The 21002-nt window shown below is 33.4% G+C and overlaps 1 protein-coding gene across 1 annotated transcript in view; it reads right to left on the bottom strand.

Annotated features, from left to right (window-relative positions):
* LOC124359011 overlaps window positions 1-21002 on the bottom strand; it is a 46487-nt gene that overhangs the window by 8260 nt on the left and 17225 nt on the right. Inside the window, exons 11-17 of the mRNA XM_046811342.1 lie at window positions 19621-19712; window positions 17930-18041; window positions 13789-13904; window positions 11289-11400; window positions 9568-9686; window positions 7732-7843; window positions 4444-4571 (exon numbers count right to left, since the gene is read on the bottom strand). Coding sequence (XP_046667298.1) covers window positions 4444-4571; window positions 7732-7843; window positions 9568-9686; window positions 11289-11400; window positions 13789-13904; window positions 17930-18041; window positions 19621-19712 — 791 coding nt within the window. The remainder of the gene's footprint in view (window positions 1-4443; window positions 4572-7731; window positions 7844-9567; window positions 9687-11288; window positions 11401-13788; window positions 13905-17929; window positions 18042-19620; window positions 19713-21002) is intronic.

The following is a 21002-nucleotide window of genomic DNA, read 5'->3' as shown; positions in this document are numbered from 1 at the left end:
TATGTGATCAGTATAAATATGTCATTTCTTTGCGTAGTTACACAATTAGATACTTTGAAATCAGCTGATTGATTGTTATTCTTTTGCATCTCACCCATAACTTACTGTGTGCTTCCTCGAAGCAATCTATTACGGTACAATGGTAAATTAACAATATATTTTTATAATGATATTTGCTTGAATTGCTCCAGGAAACACTAATCATATATATTTGATTTTGAAAACTTTTGTTTTATTACACAGGCACTTGTGTAATATTAGTACATATAAAGAGAGCATGGTTGAAAAAGTTTTTACTATTTCATGGTTTATAACTCAAAGCTCTCCCTCCATAAATTGAAAAGTTATTAATCCAATATATTTAGAAAGCATTATATAAATCTAACATACGAAGTCAAAATGACAACCTACAGTAATTACTCGGGAATTAAACTATTAACCTTCTAGAAGGTTGTATTACTTTATTGATTCCAAATTACATGTAACATATACGGATGCCTTTGTTGCTAAAAGTTTTTGGGTAAAATGAACATATTATTAAAAGAACATGTTACCAAAATATTTACTTCAGTACTATAACTACACAAGTTAAGAGTATATAATATATCTTAGGCGCAGTTTTATAGTAGGAGTAATATGCTGTAAGTAACTAAGAATAGTTGATTGAGTTGAACACATGCACATTATTCTAAAACGCTAAACTCAAAATTTCCAATCACAGTTGGAAAAGATGAGTGTTCTTACAGGCAAACACTTTCGTGGAATCCTGACAACTTTGTTTGCTCAGAAAAGTGTTCGAAGTTCGTGCACAATTTAAAGTTATAGAAAACAATAGGAGGAGATAATTGAATTTTATTTGCTAGTTTTACAATTTTGTTTCGTTATCATTTATAATAATTGTCGTTAGTAAAATTCCAAACCTGATCTTAAAATCTTGCATCACTCGTAAATACTATATTAATGGTTATATGTACTACACATTAACATTATACCCGACATATTGATGTAAATAAACATGCATAATATTTAAGATATTAATTATTATCTTCTTATGGATAAAAATGAAAATGTGTTTATAAACGCTAATCTCGGAAATAGCTGTACGGATCTAGTTAATTTTCGAATCTAAGTTCGAGAAATGTCTTTATGAAGAAAAATCGAAAAAGAAAATTCTGAAATATTTTAGAGTTCTGAAAAATAATAATAATATTAACTAAAAATTATCCAAATTTAAACTGATATTGACAATTTCTGCTTAAGTTATCCCAAGAGGCAGAAACATTGGTTTACAAGATACTATTACATTTATTTTATTAAACCCATCTTAATTAACAAAGCTGTGAATGTTTGCACACAAGGGAAACCGTAACTCGATAGATGCCTTGAGTGTGCGTATGGCATTGTTAGAGTGCTTTAAGAATAAACAGCGAGGTGAACACAAACATGGACCAGTGAGACTTTCTTTCCCAGACTGAAGTCCGAAAAATATCAAGACTTCAATCACGCAAAACTTATTATAAGCGATTATTTTTAAGTGTGGAAAGAACTTAGTTTGAAGGACTTTTCATATTCCATTCATACCCGAAGCGGAGCAGAATCGAAGGAAGCAAACGCTTGGCTTCAAAAATAGTACCTGTAAGTTTACGTACACATATACGAGTATTTTCATGATCGGGGTAAACAATCAAAAACAACTATAGCTACAACACAATTTAGACCAGAAGTAGGGCCTTTTTTTATCTAAATTGCTTTCCTAGACTTGCGTATGTATATATTTTCTTTGTTGTGGATACAGCGCAAACTCAACTATGAAACCGTAAATAAATGTGACAGGAAATGATTTCTAACAGTTGACACTTTTTGACCGTAGTAACTTTTTAGTTGTACGTGAATATGTATTTTTTCATTTTTATGAAAAATCAAATTCATCTATGGCATTTGCAGCATGTTAGACGTAGATTCTAAGGATTGGTGGTTTACTATTGGTAGTTGATAGAACGGACAGACAGATGGATGTCTTTTACCTTATGACCACAAAAGGGTTATTTTGTGTACCAATAGGAACAAATATACGCAGCTTCAAGTTCCTACGACCTCTTACAGTAATTGCAAAAACGGCCGAACTGTCCATCTGAAATTATGGCCCAAATATTAGTAGGGGTTCCAATTGGACTAAGAGGAACCTAAGTACCAAGTTCCAATTGTTTATAGGATATTATATCAAGAGTTGTCATACAGGTGAGTAGACAGGCAGGTAGAGTAGCCTGCTTACGGCCTCAAGCTCAATAAAATCCTTCGTTGGACCAAAAGGAAGCCATGCAACGAGATTCAAATCACTTTGACCTTACTGTTGCATATCACTATCACACAGAGGTATATACGGATAGGCAAGGACACGATTGTAGTGGGAATTTTACACGTACGTAAGCACTTTCTTTCATACACATTGTAAATAATAATGTTGTTTCAGAATTTGATTAGCTACTCTTTAATTTGAAATATTATTGGAACTATCTTATAGACAACAGTCACAATATGGGAGGGGTGAGGGGTGGAATTATTATCAGTTCAGAAATTTGACATAAATGCAAGAAAGGCTGTAAGTCTTGAAGAGTATGAAATTTATAAACATTTTAAAACAACTTAAATCAAACTGTATTATTTTTAACTAGAAACTTCTGTTTACTCCGCATTCTACTTTTATCAATAATCTCGGACAGTTTATCTTATCATCAGCTGATAAACCACACCTGGACAGAATGTTCAAGGAACGGGAGTGAGGTAGGTAGCAGCTGCACAATTCGATCTGTCTACACTGTCCGCTTGTTCGTGATCGTGTATTCGCAGAAGATCCCCGTTTGTTTGTCGTATAACCTTATTTATTTTGTCGCTTTCGTGAATGTGTCTTATAGCTTTTGAAAACCACTTTTAACTCTTTTTCACTACCTGGAGATGGAAAGATTCAGTGGAACTTACAACTTTCGGAGAGTTTTGACAAGGTAAGACACCTTATTTTAGTTAATTACTAGCTGTTTCCCGCGGCTTCGTACGCGTCTCTTAAGCTTTGCCCGTATATTTCTTTGCCTTCAAATAGTGTTTGGCTATTTAATATACGTAACTGTGTCGTAATTGCAGTTTATAATGTGCAGGCGCTTTGATAACTTTTATATCTTGCAGTACAGCCTGGTGGTGAGTTACATCAATGGGCATTGCATATAAACCTTCTACATAGAAAAATACAAATAAATACAAATTTTCATAGTGATCGGTCCAATAGTTTTCTGAGTCTATAAAGGAGAAACCCACAAACATTCATTTATATATATTACTATGCTTTAAAACTATAATTGTAGTAATTAAATTATATATAAATATATTTTTTGTCGCATTATATATGTTTACAAAGAACAGCTGATTAAAAATTTGAAAAGACTCTTTCACTTAATAACATATGTTTGCTGCAATGCATTTCTTACGGGTATTTCTGTAACCAGTGGGGCGGAATCCTGAATCGAGAAAGGGATAAAAAGTATCCTATAACCTTCTACAGATCAAGACGAACAAATTAAAAAAAAAATTAGGCGAATCCGTCCAGCCGTTTGTGAGTGATGCTGTTACACACGAACAGTTTCATTTTTATATATATAGATACAGTTATGGTGCTATAGAACATGAACTGTTTATTGGAGGTCGGCGCTGAACACGCTGAGTCGCTGCTCTCATCTATATACTAGACTAATATATACAGTGCCGGTATTAGAATTAATAGCGCCCTGGGCGAGATTTCTTCGGCGCCCCCTAACTGCAATTCAATTACACACGAAAAAAACGCTAAGAAACCCCTTTTCGTCCGGCGCCCCTGGACTGTCGCCCAACCACGCCCTAACCTAAAGCCGCTCCTGAATATATATGATCACAACTGTTTACTGGACTAACTTACATTATTACACATAACAAACTGTTCTACTGTTTTGCTATGGCCGTCTTAGGCTTTTTCGTCTCCTATCTCCGATTTGTTTTAAACACCTCTAATAACCTAAATTTAACTTTAATTAACGTTAGTTATTAATTATGTTCAATTCCATGAGCAAATAACATACATTATTTATTTTTTATGATTGTATATCAAAATAAAATTAGACTCTTCAGTATAGTGGCATAATTTATGAGGTCTGTGGCCAACAAATTACAGTTGTCTATTTTTATTTTAAGTTTGATGTATAGTAACTGTTTTAACAATATAAAAACGGTTTATTATTATTAATATGTTAACTATTATAATACCACTGTGTACAGCAACAATAAATAGACTCGTCACCACGCACAAGCCTCTGTGGCCCATGTGGGACTAATTTCGTGTATATAAAGTACTATATTTGCTCGTAAATTCTGAAATAAATTTGATTTGATTTATATTAGTTAATTAATAACTTAACAACTTACTTGTAGTTCCAACGGGTTCATATTTGGGTGGCAGGACGTGTTCCACTTTAGGGCAGCAGTCCGGGAAAGGCCTGCTAAGATCCGGTTCTCCGTAGGTCATTGAAGGAGGAAGCCAAGCCATGGGACAGCTGTAACACATTAAACAGTTTGGGTCATAGTTCCACGTATCTGACAATGTAGCGGGTTTGGGTGGCATAAAATTGGATACATTTAATGAAATGTAAAATGATAACTTTGTAAACCTATTTACAAATTAATGTGCTGAAGATAAGAAGATATTGTGAATGACGTAAATTTAGTACTCGTAATTGTTCCAATTAGTGATGGGGTGAGTCTAATACTTTGCCAACTCAATTTATGAATCGAATCATCTGAATCATTCCTATTCTACCGACACCGCTGAGTTAGACTGAGTTAAGCCGACTCTGAATTCTTTACCCGAATTATTTTCAAATCTGCAGTGCTTGACTCAGTTCTGACTCGAAATTCAACCTAACCATCTTAACGTGTTGGAGGAGACACTTAGTAAATTCCATAACGTGATTGTAGGAAAATCATGAAATCCATAACACACTTGTAAAATATAAATACAATAAATATAAATAACATAGACCACAACACAAATAACTTTACGGTATAGACTACTCCTATCTACTTCGCAGGATAATATTTTTAATTGTTGATTTGTTCTCAATTGTTAGAATTATACGATTTGTTACAAAATTTGTTTCAACAATGTAGCTTATTTACTTAATGAACTTACTTTATAACTTCCACGTGAACTTTCCAAATGCTTGGGTTTGACATTAAAACATGATCAAAGATATTTTGCCCATAGGTAGATAAATAATTTAATTTTCTTTTAGTATAACACTTTTGTGACTCTTAAAACATTTTTATAACTTGATGCTACTCTTTGGTTAGTTTAAAAAGTATATTTTCTTAGTGTCGAAAAAAAAGAGAAACTGTTTACTTTTTTCAAATTGCATTGTCTGTTTAAGTTAAAACATTTTTATAACTTGATGCTACTCTTTGGTTAGTTTAAAAAGTACATTTTCTTAGTGTCGAAAAAAAGGGAAACTGTTTAATTTTTTCAAATTGCATTGTCTGTTTAACCCTTTCCGGGCCAGGCCGCCTTGATATTCGTAATTTTCTTTAAAAAAATACGACATCAAATGATTAAAGTTTTATGTTTTTTTATTCCCTAGTATATTTGTAGATATTTTATATGAATATAATTTTTATTTTGGAGGTCTATGCATTTTTGTTTCGTAATTGTCACGTGACATTATCAGGTGACTCGATCTATTGTTGTTAATTCTTTATGCTTTAGTGCAATCGTACCATTGTATGCTGGATTCTTCTTCATTATTTTATTTTGTGGTTGTAAATATTAGTAGTGTTACCTGCTTAGCTATTGTGTGTAGTAGTTACAATGACTGACAATTTTGCGATCTCACGGGAGTGAAATTGTAAGTAGCATATTTATAAATAGAAAAAGTGTAAATAAATTTCAAAATAAAATTGTGTAAATATTTCTTGGTAAATAGTGTTTTTAACTGTATTGAAACTGCTTATGGATCCTACAATCATCTGTTTACCGGTACATCCGTAATGTGAATATTTATTTTAAGTTTCTTGCAGTTAAGAGTCAGTTGCTTTATCACTTGTTGCGAAGTACAATTATGCGTATTTATACAAAATGTGTCATAAAAAATTTATTTATGAGAGGAAATAACACAAAATTTTGTATGGTTGTTCCTTTATAAATGTACAATATAATAACATAGCTTTCTACAGTAAAATTATTTTTCCTTTTTTAGTTATTTACGAAAAAAAATTAAAAAATTAAATTTTTTTTATGTAATCCATTAAAACATTATTTTTTTTAAATTTTAAATTACTTAAAACTACATCTATATATTTTTTTGTTGATAGTATATATCTATACGAGTAATTTGGTGCAACTTTTAGGTCATTCTCTAATGTTTATGAAAAGTTATAAATTTTTAATCTAAGAGACTGCAAAATCGCAATTTTAGCCTGGCACTTTTGACTAGTCACAAGGGGATAGATATGTGAAAAAATTTTGCAACATCTCATATTTGGTCCTGGCCCTGAAAGGGTTAAGTTTAAATGAAAAAGTAATTTTGTAGATTCTTCAGTATTAGCTCGTAAATAACTCTTATATTAAAATACGAAAACGCCTCTATACTTACATTCTTCTTACATAGTTATATTTGATTTTAGGTAAATAAATGATGTTTTATCACCCATGAAATGTTCTTTTGATTTCCTTGAAATTAAATTTTGTAAAAGAGGAAAGCAAATATTTCCGTCTTTCTTATGGGAACTACAAGAATAGTTTAAACATATATCGAGAAAAGGTGGTAGTAATTAAATTTAATATTTGAGAAAATAATAGAAGCATGATACTATATCTAAGTTAATTTTTGTTTAGTGAAGATTGAGCATTTAAGCATATAGGACACATTATCATAACACAGATTCATCTCCCAAGTTTCATCTGAGCATATCAGTGGGATTTTAGAACACTCGCTGCGGGAGACAATTATTATTGTTGTCATGCAATACTAACGCGCCATGCCAATGACAACAATAACAGACATCTGCTCGCTTGGCCGCTATTGCGTAGTGTGAGCCTAGCAGGTGCCGTGGAACGTTGTGCAGTTGCCGCGTTTTGTGCCTGTTTCACACGTTCTTTATTCGCAATTTCGTTCGCTGGCTGTGCTGCATTGTGTATAGTGTGTAGTGTAAGGTGACGGAGTATGTGTGTTTATTATTGTATTTAGCCAATATAGAGGATGAAAATGAACTAGTGGAAGACTTTGTGAATGAACAGAACGATTCCGATTCAAGCTCAGAGAGTTCTGCCGACGTGAGTTCAGGCCATGTTTATGGACTGTTTTCAATTTTTTACACAAAACAGTTTTTCACTATTTGTGCAATTGACAATGTCTTCCGCGAGTGACAGTGCCATTCGCGAGTAACAGACCCAGAGTCATGCGGTAGTGACTAAGGCGCCAGGTGCGGCTGACAACAATTGTTGTCACAGTTATGACGTCATCAAATCTGGCAGTGGAGTTACCTGGGCAACCTTGTACAACCTTTTTGGTTGCTCTGACTTCATTTTGGGTAGGTAAAAAAAATATTTTCCCGCATTTACCATGACTGGTCAAATATTTTCAGTGGCGAATGTGAACAAAATACTGTAATAATCTACAATATTGTCATAACCTAGGCTTAGTTGGTGCTACTAATACTCACTCAAGCAGTTCTAAGTTGCCATTACTTTTACAGATAGCCAGCATGCACAAGCCAGGAGGACGTGCTGATTTTCCCTCCATGATGGTCAGGTTTCCAATCGTACAAGTGCATACTGAAATTATTATCATCAGATAACCACTAAACTATATATTTTGTACAATAGGAATTGTATATATAACGAAACAATATCGGCACGTAACACATATAATTCCATACTAAGTTTATGGGGCCAATTTATAGACTAAAATAGTTTTTCCTGTTCAGTCGAAAGAAGTGGGTAGATTTTGAGACACCTGAAATATTATTATTGTTTATTTAAAAAATGAGGGATTTGTATTTGTAAACAACATTCTATAGGCAAAAAATAACAGAATTATGAATTTTTGAAATTTTTCAGCGATACCCCCCATACTGGAGCGGAACGGATAAACATGCTATCCAATGATTTGTAATAAAAGACCATTGATAAAATGTAGTAAAAGACCGATGTTAAAATCTAGTTTTCTACTATACCATTTGGGACATATCTCACTTTACAGATATAATTGTTACGCACCCAAACGCCTTTTCAGGTTTTTAAATGTATATTTTTTGAATATTTAGTCGATAAAATATTAAAAATCTTAAAATGTACATCAATAAAATATAAAATAGTCAAAACAATTACATTAAGCATTTATGAGCGTGTCAATTTTATTTTTAAAATGACCCTTTTAGCATAATTCAGCGACTAAAAATAAAGTCGTAAAAGTGTTCGAGATTGCTCTAGTAGGGCTGTGTCTTAACAAAAACATTTAAAACATACCATTTTGTGATACGTCAGTTCTCAGTAATGGAAATATTCTAATAAAATTATATCCAGTAGATATCCCTGAAATATATCTAGATACAGTAAGATTGATTGTGACAAACATGTTAAGATGTGATATATACGTCCAACAACCTTTTTCTGCGGGTCTATAACTAACGGAGTGTAGATATTTTAAATTTTGCTTTTCATTTATTGTTTCCTCAAGTCGCGTTATATATGTACTGGGGGTGGTTGGGTGTTTAACTACGGTTCATGTTCGATGATGTTATGAAAAAGTTTCATGTAATAGGCCGTTTTCGAGTAGAAAATCTACCGAAAATAAACCCCCCAAGCGATATTGCTTAACTTTCTTATTAATTGACAACTTTAGTGCAATTGGCAAAAATATGCCACGTAGTTGTGAAGTTTTGTCCATAAATTGACTCCCGTAGTGAATGGAGAATTTATTTTACAAGTGATATTAGTTACAAGTTAAGGCTATACTGATGGACGTCTTGATTTTTGTGCCATAAGAAAATAGTTTTTTCGTGAAAAATCTATACCGTACTGAATATAAAATATAAACAAGTAATATTAACAGTCGTATTTGGAATAATTCGTTACCATTGAGATATTACAATTTAGGTTTTGCAAGAAAAACATTTATGAATATTTGAGTCGAGTTCCTATTATAACAAATTTTATAACTTTAGCCCCAAGTGAATGTTGGAGAAATCTACTGTTTGGAACTCTTCAGATGAACAAGACTCAGATTCCAGAAGTAAAGACTGTCACAGAGTCAGATTCCAGACGCTGTACTAAGTGGAAAGTGAACTGGAGCTAAACTCTTTTTTCACATTGGATCGACCCTTCCCTTCATAGCTGCGTTTAGCCCGACGTCTAAATGAAACATCAGATGTGCGCCCGTCATCGGAATTCACTTGAGTTCCCTCTTAAGACATTGGAATTAGCCTTATTAAAACTCATGAACTGTTCATACAGTAAGCATAATTTACGCAAATTTGGCAGAACTGTTGGTAATTTACCCGTTGGTGGCTCCTCAGTAGGGGGACATTCGGTTTTTGGGCAACACCCGGGGAACGGTTTTGAAGAGTCGGTTACCACTTTGCAGCCATCTGGTAGAGGTAGTAGTATACGGGGGCATCTGAAAAGAATAAGAGGATTTTTGAAGATAATATTTATGACGAAATGGGATATAATTCTTACCTAACAATGTATATAATGCCAACTATATATGAGAAGGTTATTTTATTATAAATACTTTCATGATTAATTGAAAATTACATGAACATACATTAAACATTATGAGAACTTTGTTTGTTAAAAAAAGAACTCTATTTTCAGTCAAATCTAAACTTGCAACCAAACATGCAAAGTAATTATAGTATTTAAATGTAGGACACTATTCAGGGGATAGGCCTTAATACTATTTAAAATAGTTCTGTTGCCTGTTTAGCTCAAATAAAGTGTAAGTGTAAAAACTTTTTTTCATAACATTTTGAATCTGTACATCTCATCCTCTTTGTCCTTAAGTGATATTTGGATAATTTTATTTTCTTTTTACAGTTTTTCCATGAATTACTTTTACTTACAACCTTTATGTTGTTAAGTACGCTTTTCTCCCTATCATCACGAACTCGTAAACTGTCCCTAGAAGTACTCAACACTATAAAACGGCATTTGAATTTCCTGGACAGTTTATGAAGTAGATAGGAAAGCTGATCTGTCTGTTTTGTTGTCTCGCGGTATAGTTATCGCTCTAATTGTATCTGTCTCAGACAATGCAGATAACATTCTCTTATCAACAAAAGCGGCAACTAACCTACCCCCATACCCTCTAATCTTGTTCAAATAATAATATAGAATGTTTCCTTGGTCTTCATTACTATTTCGGTAGTTTCAGATCTGACACCAATTCATCTGCCAGAGGCAGCACCTGCCTACACGTAACAGAATAAAATTGTAGAGGGTCTGATCAGAAATGTTACTGTAAGAGAGCTAGTCAAATATCATAATTTCATTTGCAAAAATGTATTTTACAGCAATAAAACTTTTTTAGATCGAGACTGGACTGACCAGGTTCAATTTCGTTATCTTTAGAGCGATAAGGCGTTTGATAGTTTAACTGATAGCGTCGTAAAATTGATTCGTAGTGGTTATTATTAATGTAGAAAATGGTTCTAGCGTTGAATAGCAGAGTTTTACTTCATTTTATCTTTTTTCATAGTTCATCTTATGTTCAACCTGAAATACATATACCAGTCTTGAGTTACGTGTTCAATTTTTCGTAGCATATAACGATAGAAAATATATGGGTTCTTTTCCGTTAATTCACTACCATTAGTTTTAAGGTCTGGAATTCCGTTAATTCACTACCAATGATGTTTGTACTTAAATTACATTAAATTTAGGTTTTCTTTAGCCAATTGTGTCAGTTAATAATAGTAAATACCTGGAATGAAGTGATTTAACGGAAAAGAACCAACTCGTCTTATCTTATCAGTGATAAACGCGCGCCGCTTATCTTTTGCCTGTAATGAAACCTGCGTTAGTTCTATCTGAGTTTTGTGAGTTGATCTGGGCTTGGTCTTTGCAAGCTCGAGTTAATTTTTTTTTTTAAGAGCAAGCAGCGCAAAGCGCTGCGCAGCGGGCAAGAATCGCGTGGTAGTGAATTAACGGAAAAGAACCAATATATGAAACATAGAATTTACTTGTAAAAGTTTAAAACAATTATTTATCAACTCACTCTAATTGGTTGATGGTTCCTTCGTCTGTACAGCTGGCCCTGACACACTTGCCTTTATATTTCCAAGTATCACCAGGGTAATAACTGTCATCTCCGTCATAACAGCATACCTCTTTACACAAAACAAAGTATTAGTTAATAATTGTACAGCCTTAATACTTTATCAGGTATATGTATACAAGCCTATGTTATTTTATTTAGAGATATTTACCAATTTGAAGGAAAGTTTATCACTCTTGGTTAAATCAAAGGAAGTCTATATTTGCTTAAGGAACTCTGAACGAAAAAAATGGCCTATATTGATGAATAATTTTGCTTTTTGGTTCGCAAGCACTGATGTGGTTAAAGCAAGTTTGGAAACGCAAATAAGCGATCAACCGTACTTGACCGTCCTGTTATGTTTAACTAGAGAACAAAAGCATGTGTTTGAAGGGTATTTCCATCACAATTTATCTCTAGAACACATTATTTGTTATTAATATTATATTTATTATATTAGATAGATATTTTGTTCGATAATATCCACAAATTATGGAGGCCATACTACAATTATCTCCCCCTTCACCAAAGATATTGAATATTTTAGCAAAGGAATTATTTAGGAAAAGATTTATTCTTTAAGAGGAAATTAAATGTCAATCAAACACCATGTAGTGTTTAAAACTAATATTTTCAAAGACCCCTTCCTGTAGTCTTGTTTCACCATTTAATTTAATTCTTGCGAAAGAAAAGGTGCAAGGGAGTTGGTTAAAATGCGGTATATAGAGACGCTACGTAATAAATATATAGGTATTCGTACAAATGTGAGTATGTATACATTATTTACACACAATATATATATATATATATATATATATATATATATATATATATATATATATATATATATATATATATAAAGTACTTGCTCCGCCGGGAGTCGAACCCGGATCTCTCACTTGCCGGGTGAATGTGCTACCATTACACCACAGAGCGCTTACTTTTTCCGATTCAATTATTTTGTACTTGGCCGTATCTGTCACATATTTGACCGTATCTGACTCCCGGCGGAGCAAGTACTTTTTGCGATTCAATGTTTATTGAAATTAAATAACGCTATTGCCATTTATACAATTTAATGTAAATAAAAAGTCGTTTGAAAGGTATTTGGTCTTCCGATCATATGTTAGTTTGCTTATTTAAACGCATATGTGACAGATACGGCCAAGTACAAAATAATTGTACATAAGAATCCACGATTTTTCTTACTTAATTAACCTTTCCAAAAGTTCAGTATGGCTTTATTTTACTCTTTACCCAGGAATTCAGGCGAAATCTTTGGCTAGCTGTAACTCGCTAACGAAGCGTTTTCGGACCTATGTTTATATAACAGTTTTTCATTATTTTTACTAGTACAATGTGCTGTAGAAGTGGGGGGAGAACTTCATGAATCACCCTGTATATATATATATATATATATATATATATATATATATATATATATATATATATATATATATAATGTGTGTATATTTATATACACACACCCGGCCCATAAGGAGTCGGTGAAAAATCATGTGTGAAGTTTTGTACAATAAATTGAGCTCTACTTGAACTTGCACATAAGATCAGTATTGGAAACTTGCAAGCACGGCAATTTGTTTAGAATTGACCTTCTTAGGTTTATTTTTCAGCATTATGCTCTACTAATTAAGACCTTAAAGATTGTATGCACATACACCTATGCTCACTTTTAAGATTTTCCACCGACTCCTTACGGGCCATCCCCCTGAGGTGGAGAAGAGCTACTGAGTGCATCACAAAGTTAAATTTTGTGCCTTTGGTCACTGTACAAAGTTTTATGTTTGTAAGTTTACAGAATATATCAGGCCGTTTTAAGACTTTTCAGCACACCTGTATATACCGCATATGCATTGAAATATTTAAAGTTCATTATAAATATTCTAATCTTAATTTACTAATTTGTTTAGCATTTTTGATAAATGCCATTATCTGCTTTATACTCAAATGAATTAATTATGGTGATAGTTAAATGCCATTTAAAACTAACAATACAGATGTGACTCTCTTGCTGTGGATAAACTTATCAACATAATTAATTACAAATGATTTTGAAAGTAGCTCTCGTTTCACAGCCTAAAGAACCTGAGCTCAGCACAGGTTTTTGGGTTGTATGACAATTCACTTCAAGCATTTGCGGAAGATCTGATTGAAATTAATTCTCCAACTTGGAGATGTATATCAGAATTACACATTATATTTGAGTATTTATCCTATTTAAATAATGGCTTTTTTCATTTTGGAATAACATCTATAGCAAACAAACACTTATTCCAATATCACCGTTTAAGACTGAGTTAAATATATCAATATTTTCTTAAATAATTAGGATCCTGTAGGGATTACACAGACTTTTGCACATAGTACACAATACCAAAACTTACGAGTATTTAACCTTAGTTACATTTGATGATAAAATGTTGATAATTCGCTGATATACCTTCCACAGGTTCTTCAGTTGTAGTTGTAATGGTGTCTATTGGCTTGCCGCAGCAGTGTGGGAAAGGGAGGGAAAGATCCACAGGTGTTAATGTCTCTCCTTCGTAACAGGGACATCTAAGAGCAAAACGTGTTTAACTTCCATTTAAAAATGCCACATAAAAAGATGCAAGTTTAAAAGGTATAGTCAAAAGTTAAAAAACTTTCACATGCCTGTTATTATATTCCTTTTTTTATGGTTATCATGTTTACTTTATTTTACTGTTTAAATTTATAATATAGCTTATATGAAGTTTGATGGAGATAGCAATGTTCAACCAAACTAAAACTTAGAATTTTCGTTATATAGAGCGGGATATAAAATCCCGATATTTTTAATATAAAATCATTACAAGGTAGTATTACACATTTAATGCAAACATTTGGAAAATACTAATAATTTGTGATTGTTAAATTACTAAACTTATAAAAATAAGAAATAAACTGTAATCTGCCATAACATTGAATTGTATTTTCAGAACCACATTTTTAAAAACATAAACAAAAAAACATCTGATGGATTAATTATAAAAGGCAAAATTAAATCAATCATATGTATCAATTCTCCCCCCCTAAACTTCACATTTCAATAGCTGGTCAACATGCCTCCTCCAAACACTTCCATCGTCCATTTTAACTTTGTACAGTAGCGAACTTTCTTTTTCCATAATTGTTCCAAAACTCCACTTGTATCTTGAGTTGGTGTAATCTCGAGCCTGTACTCTGTCTCCCACCTGAAATTGTCTGCGTACGATTCGTGTAACTTCTTGTGCATTTTTGCTATCTGGTAGTAATAGGCTCAAGTGAGTTCGAACACTTCTTCCAAACATTAAGTTGTATGAGTTTGAGCCAGTTGTGTTTGGAGATTGTCGAAGTTGCATCAAAAGCCTATATAGTTTTAGCTCAATCTTTCCCCCCTCATCTTCCATTGCCCTCAGTGATTTTTTTACTGTTTGGACATAACGCTCAGCTTGTCCATTAGACGAAGGATGGTAGGGAGCTGTAGTTTTGTGTACAACACCATTAGCAGATAAGAACTGGCGAAATATTGTAGATGTAAATTGGCTTCCATTGTCTGAAACTAAGACCAAAGGAAGGCCGAATGTAGAAAACATTTTTCTTAGCTCCTTCATACACCATTCTGCTGACGTGTTTTTAGTAGGGATTACTTCAACCCACTTGGTAAAGGCGTCCACAACAATGAAATACCACTGACCTTGTATCGGGCCAGCAAAATCTATGTGTAATCTCTCCCATGGTCCTTGAGGGGTCAGCCATGGATGATTCGGTCCTTTTGCAGGTTGATTTTGTTTTAGTCGACATTGTTTACATGTACGTACCATTTGCTCAATATCTCTGTCAATACTTTTCCACGTGCAAAAACTTCTAGCAATGATTTTCATCTTCTCCATGCCCAGATGTCCAACATGTAGTTCATTTAACACTGAGTGTTGTAAAGCTTCTGGAATCATTATCCTGTAGCCCTTGAATATGCAACCATTTTGTAGTGTTAGTTCGTTGTCGTGGAAACCAAAAGGTTCGACCGCCTCTCCTGTTTCAAGGGCATGTAGTACTGGTTGTAAATATTTATCTTGAGCAGTTGTTCTGGATATAAGCATACTGTCAATCTGCAATGAATCAAGTTGATTAAGTTGAAAAAGGCTGCAATCGTCCACAAAGTTTGTAGTGCTATGTTCAGTAGGAAAGCGAGACAAAAAGTTGGCATGGTCAGAGGTTCTTCTATATACAATTGAGTAGTCAAAACCTGATAAAAAGTGTGCATAATTGAAAAGTCTTGTAGCAGATATTGTTGGAAGGGTTTTGGTGGGACTGAATTTGACACTAACGGTTTATGGTCAGTCACTAAAATGAACTTTCGCCCGTAGCAGTAAGGGAAAAATGTCTTGAGTCCCCAGTAAATACCTGTTGCTTCCTTATCAATTTGACTATATTTTTGTTCACATTTGGTCAAAGTGCGTGAGGCAAAACTAATTGGCCTCTCACTTCCATCGCTGTATCGATGTGAAAGACAGGCTCCAAGGCCCACTGGAGACGCATCGGTTGCAAGCACTAATGGGAGTTCTGGATTGTAGTGGACAAGTACATTGTTACTGGTTATTTCCGACTTAACCTTCTGAAAGCTTTCTTCACATTTTGAAGTCCACACATAACGGTTGCCTTTCTTCAGTAAATTATTGAGTGGGTGGAGGATTGTTGCTAAATCTTTGATGAACTTGTTGTAATAGTTTGCCAGACCGAGAAATGTTCTAAGTTCACTTATGTTTTCCGGTCTTTTGCTGTTCATGATAGACAAGACTTTGTCTTTGGTTTTGTGAAGTCCTTGAGCATCAATGACATGCCCAAGATATTGGATACTCGTTTGAAAAAACTTGCATTTATCTCGGTTCATCTTTAAGTTATTGTTTCTTAATCGTTCTAGAACTTTACGTAATCTAGCCAATAATTCTTCAGCTGTTTTACCCTGAACGATAATATCGTCAAAGAAACATTGTACACCAGAAAGTCCCTGCAAGGTTTTGTCTATGAATTGTTGCCAGAGAGATGGTGCTACCTTCACCCCAAACATCAAACGATTTACTTTGTACATACCTTTATGGGTGCTGAGTGTCTGCATGTGTGCACTTTCTTCGTCCATTTTCATGTGGAGGTAAGCATTAGAAATATCCAAGGTACAAAATAATTTTCCTCCGTTCATTTGAGAGAAGATTTCTTCAATCCTGGGTAATGGATGGTTTTCGTCTTTGATCACTTTGTTTAAAGTCACTTTATAGTCAGCACAAATCCGTGTTTGACCGTTCGGCTTGACAACAGGTACGATGGGTGTTCCCCAGTCTGAATGATCTACTTTTGTTATGATTCCACATTCTTCTAGTCTCGTAAGTTCATTGCCCTTTGAAAATTGGCCCTTAATAATAGATCGAGCTTTTTTTAGTTTTTGTAACTCTTCTTCTTCTTTAGTCATTTCTCCTTCTTTTTACCTCGTCGCCACTGTTAAATTACTAAACTTATAAAAATAAGAAATAAACTGTAATCTGCCATAACATTGAATTGTATTTTCAGAACCACATTTTTAAAAACATACACAAAAAAACATCTGATGGATTAATTATAAAAGGCAAAATTAAATCAATCATATGTATCAGTGATTTATATAATAAGTCAGACCAAACGTGCAATGAATAATAATTATAGTTTGTACCAAAAATGTTAATCATAATGCAAAGTGGTATCCGTGTTTATATGAAGTTTGATGGAGATACCAATGTCCACCAGAGTAAAACTTTATTTTTACCAATTTAGGATTTTAGTTATATACGGCGTCATATGAATATAAAAATCCAATATTTTTAATATAAAGTCATTACAAGTTAGCATTAAAAATTTAGTGCAGTTTTGGAATATACTAATAATTCGTAATTCAAAATTCGTAATAAAATGTCAGACCAAACATACAATGAATTTTTATTTTTTAACCAATAATGTTTATCATAATGCAAAGTGGTTTCAGTTGAAATGCCTGACCTGATTTTGATTTGAAATTAACCTTTTGTCTACCATACCAACATTAACAGTCTTCTTATAAAGTATTGTTCTTCTATAATTTAATGTTCGTATATAACTTTCTGATTTTATTTACGGTATAAAACATTATATCATGATAAGTTTTTCTGCCACCTTGCCCGTGAAACAATTGTGTTCTTCCGTGAACGGTTCCAGGAGCAATAGCGACCATTTATCGGAATAGCGACCATCAATGGCCACAGAGGTCGTTTGGCTTAACTACTTGTGACTTTCATATTTTGGGTTTTCTAAAGTCATTGTTGTGTGCCAATAAACTCAGAAACATCAGTAACTTGAGGGAGGCATTCGAAAAGTTGTTGTTGAATTGGAAGTGGAAACTTATCGTGCAGTCATAGTGAATTTCAAGGTCAAAGTAGAAAAGGTTACACGCATGCCATCGGACCTAACTTGAACTCGGAAGTTATATTAACAAGTTAATGTATTCAGTTTTAGTTTTTTACTCAAAAAAATATCTTAAAGCCAGAGCTCTTTATGGAAGAATCCTTAGTTTCAACACTTACTCAGTTTTACAGATGGTATAATTCGATAAGCAGGTGTACTCCACGCACTCCCCATGCACCTGCCAGGTCTCGCCCGTGTTATACACGACATCATTGCATGTGCATCCATCGACTGCAACAATCATGTGTACATTTAGTTGTACAACAAATTAAATAAAAACTTCTTTTTTTTAACTATGTTCCGCTCTAAATGTTAACAAAGGTCTAAATAGTAGTGTCCTAAAGTTTGATGATGATAGCTTTAAAGGTTTCTGAGAAAAAGGTACATAAAATTGGCCAAATTAACATGGGAAGGATAGGGCATACCTAACCCCCTTAAAATACTTGTTTGGACTTTTTTCCCCTCCCTTTTTAAAAGAGGGTTGAGGGGGTGACTATAAATTTTGAAATTGCAACCCCTATGTTGTGACATGGCATTGGAGAGGTAAATTCAAAATAAATATAATGACATGAACAAAACATCTCTACGACGATCCTAGCAAAAGTTATAGGAAAGTAACCCCTTACATTGTAATGCCACAGAAAAAGTCACCTCTTACTAAACCTATGCACACAAAATCCAATAGATACTACGTAAAGGGATAATATGGAGACCCCAAAGTCTTTCTGAAAGATATCACGCATACATTGTGTTGTTATGTGCAAGATATTGGCATTTTCTCTACAGATAATATTTTTTGCGTTATTTGTCCATAACTTTTGCTAGAAACGGCGTAGGGGTGCTTTCTTTGTCTCATTATGTTTCTATCGAATAGGTCTTTCACAAGGTAGTGGCTGCGATTTGAACATTTAATGTTACCACTTCTTTCTATCTTTGAAAAAGGGGGAGCGTAATGTAGTTACCATCCAAAAATGTATATTTATAAGTATGGTGAAGATTGTAAACCGATATCTGATAATCCATTTGGAATAAAAGTAGGCGTATCATGACTTAATTTACACCCTGTATAATGAAACACATTAATTTTATTAAGAGTAAATTAGTACAATATAAAATTTTCAACCTTCTTTGAAAATTAAACGTGGTCTACAATACACTTAAAACCACAAATGTACACCAAAATTATTCCGGTTTCATAAACGAGATACTATGCGTAATTTTAATAAAATTTTAGTCTTTTACCTGTATAGTTTTTTAGCTATTTCCAGATATAATGACCAACAAATGTTTCTTAAAATATCCCCACTCATTACATCTGTGCTATATATTTTTAAGTATACAAATTAGGGATACCATTATATTTATTACCAAAAGCAAAGATTTTGGTTTTGAACTTTTTCCAAAAGTATATATGAAACGAGGTTTGGCGTAATGTTCTCTTTATAGTGCATGGTTATAATAGTGCGTAAAACATAATATATTATAATTTTGTTATATCCTTTCATGTAGGTGTTCTTTTGTTACTGATAAAAAAAAATTGTTGTATTGTTTACTCTGTTATTACTTTAATTTGTTTACATTTCATTGCCCTCCTCATGTTAGCCAGATAACATCATTAAAGGAGTTTTTGTAAAATTGCTTCGAATGTTTTATTGCCACCATTGTATGTAATATTCAGTGTTTGTCGGTTTTGCTGGATAGCTTTTTCTTGATGTTGCTAATATTAATATACTATATAAGTTTTGTAATTTGGAGAACCACTCGTATATAAATAAATACAGATACTCATAAGAGAAGTGTAGCAACTTACATATGACTTGAGGGCAGCAATGAGGATAAGGCAAGCTGAGGTCTTCATCGGTCAAATGGTAGCCGGACTGGTTCACGAATATGAGGGGACAACTGAAACAAACCATACGTGATCATTTATATTGCAATACAATACATGTAAAGCTTGCAATAAACTCATCCACTTAATCCATCTTTACATTGAGGGTAAATTTCCATCGAGTCTTAAACATTCAAAAGTTATATCTGTATTTAAGAAGGGGTCAAATAATTCTCCCTACAATTATATACCAATATCTATCTTCCTTTATTAAGAACAGTTTATGAACATCCCAATTCATGAAAGATTGGTTAAATTCCTTGGCGAAAATCATCTTATGTAACTAGCTTACTTGGATTTTTAAGGAATAAAGTACTATTATAACTAAGGATACCATAAATAACTTCCTTATTGCTACAATCACAGTACTGGATTGAGCGGAATTCTCTGCTGGGTACTTTTGGGACCTGAGTTGAGCTTTTGATATTATTAACCACCCACTTCTTGTACGAAAATTGGAGGTCTATGGTTTTCACTGCAATGGTTTGACTCCTACCTCTTTGTTAGAACCCAATGTGTCAAGGTTATGCATTATTTGAGAAAATAATGTTCTAGGTTTCTTCATATAATATCTGGCGTTCCCCAAGGTTCTATTATAGGTCCACTTTTGTTTCTGCTAAATGAAAATGATCTGAACACCCACTTAAAGGGTCATTTGATGCAATACACTGATGAAAAGTGTTGTTGTGCAAGCAAAGACTACTCAATTACTTGATACTCTCTACTCTCAGTATTAATGAATACTGGCAGTCTGTATTTTGTAAGACATAGTTTGTTTCTAAATGTAGATAAAACAAGCATACATTATTTTCGATCACATAGAACTTCGACTGAAATCCTAAACTGTGCCACTGTAAATAATGGGACAGCGGGTTTTGTATCTAATTCCGTTCGTTTATTTTCGGGATCCACATAGATCCTGACTTTAATGGAAACAATTGACATTGATCAGTAGATGTAGAAAGTTAAATAGCTGCATTTTCTCTCGTAGATACTTATGGGGATTCTTTAATAAATCATTTCTTAAAATGGCGTATTAGGGTTATGTTTTACATCGGTATCATGTTGTATCCTATTTTGGGGAACTTCATCGTCATCCTCTTTTAACCGAGTTTTTAGACTGCAATGGTTGTAAAGGTTATTTGTAGTCTCGGGAGCCGGGAGAGTTGCCGAGAAGTATTCCCTCGAGAACATCTCCTTACTCTTTCATCTTTATTCATGTATTCAATGTTTGTGTTCACTTTTAAAAACCTGTTATGTTTTCCAGTACATATATATTCTTATTTTGCACGATTCAAAACATG

Source organism: Homalodisca vitripennis, chromosome 4 (assembly GCF_021130785.1).
Source record: "Homalodisca vitripennis isolate AUS2020 chromosome 4, UT_GWSS_2.1, whole genome shotgun sequence".
NCBI lineage: Eukaryota > Metazoa > Arthropoda > Insecta > Hemiptera > Cicadellidae > Homalodisca > Homalodisca vitripennis.
The sequence above is the reverse complement of the archived record's forward strand: the minus strand, read 5'-3'. Positions and strand labels throughout refer to the sequence as shown.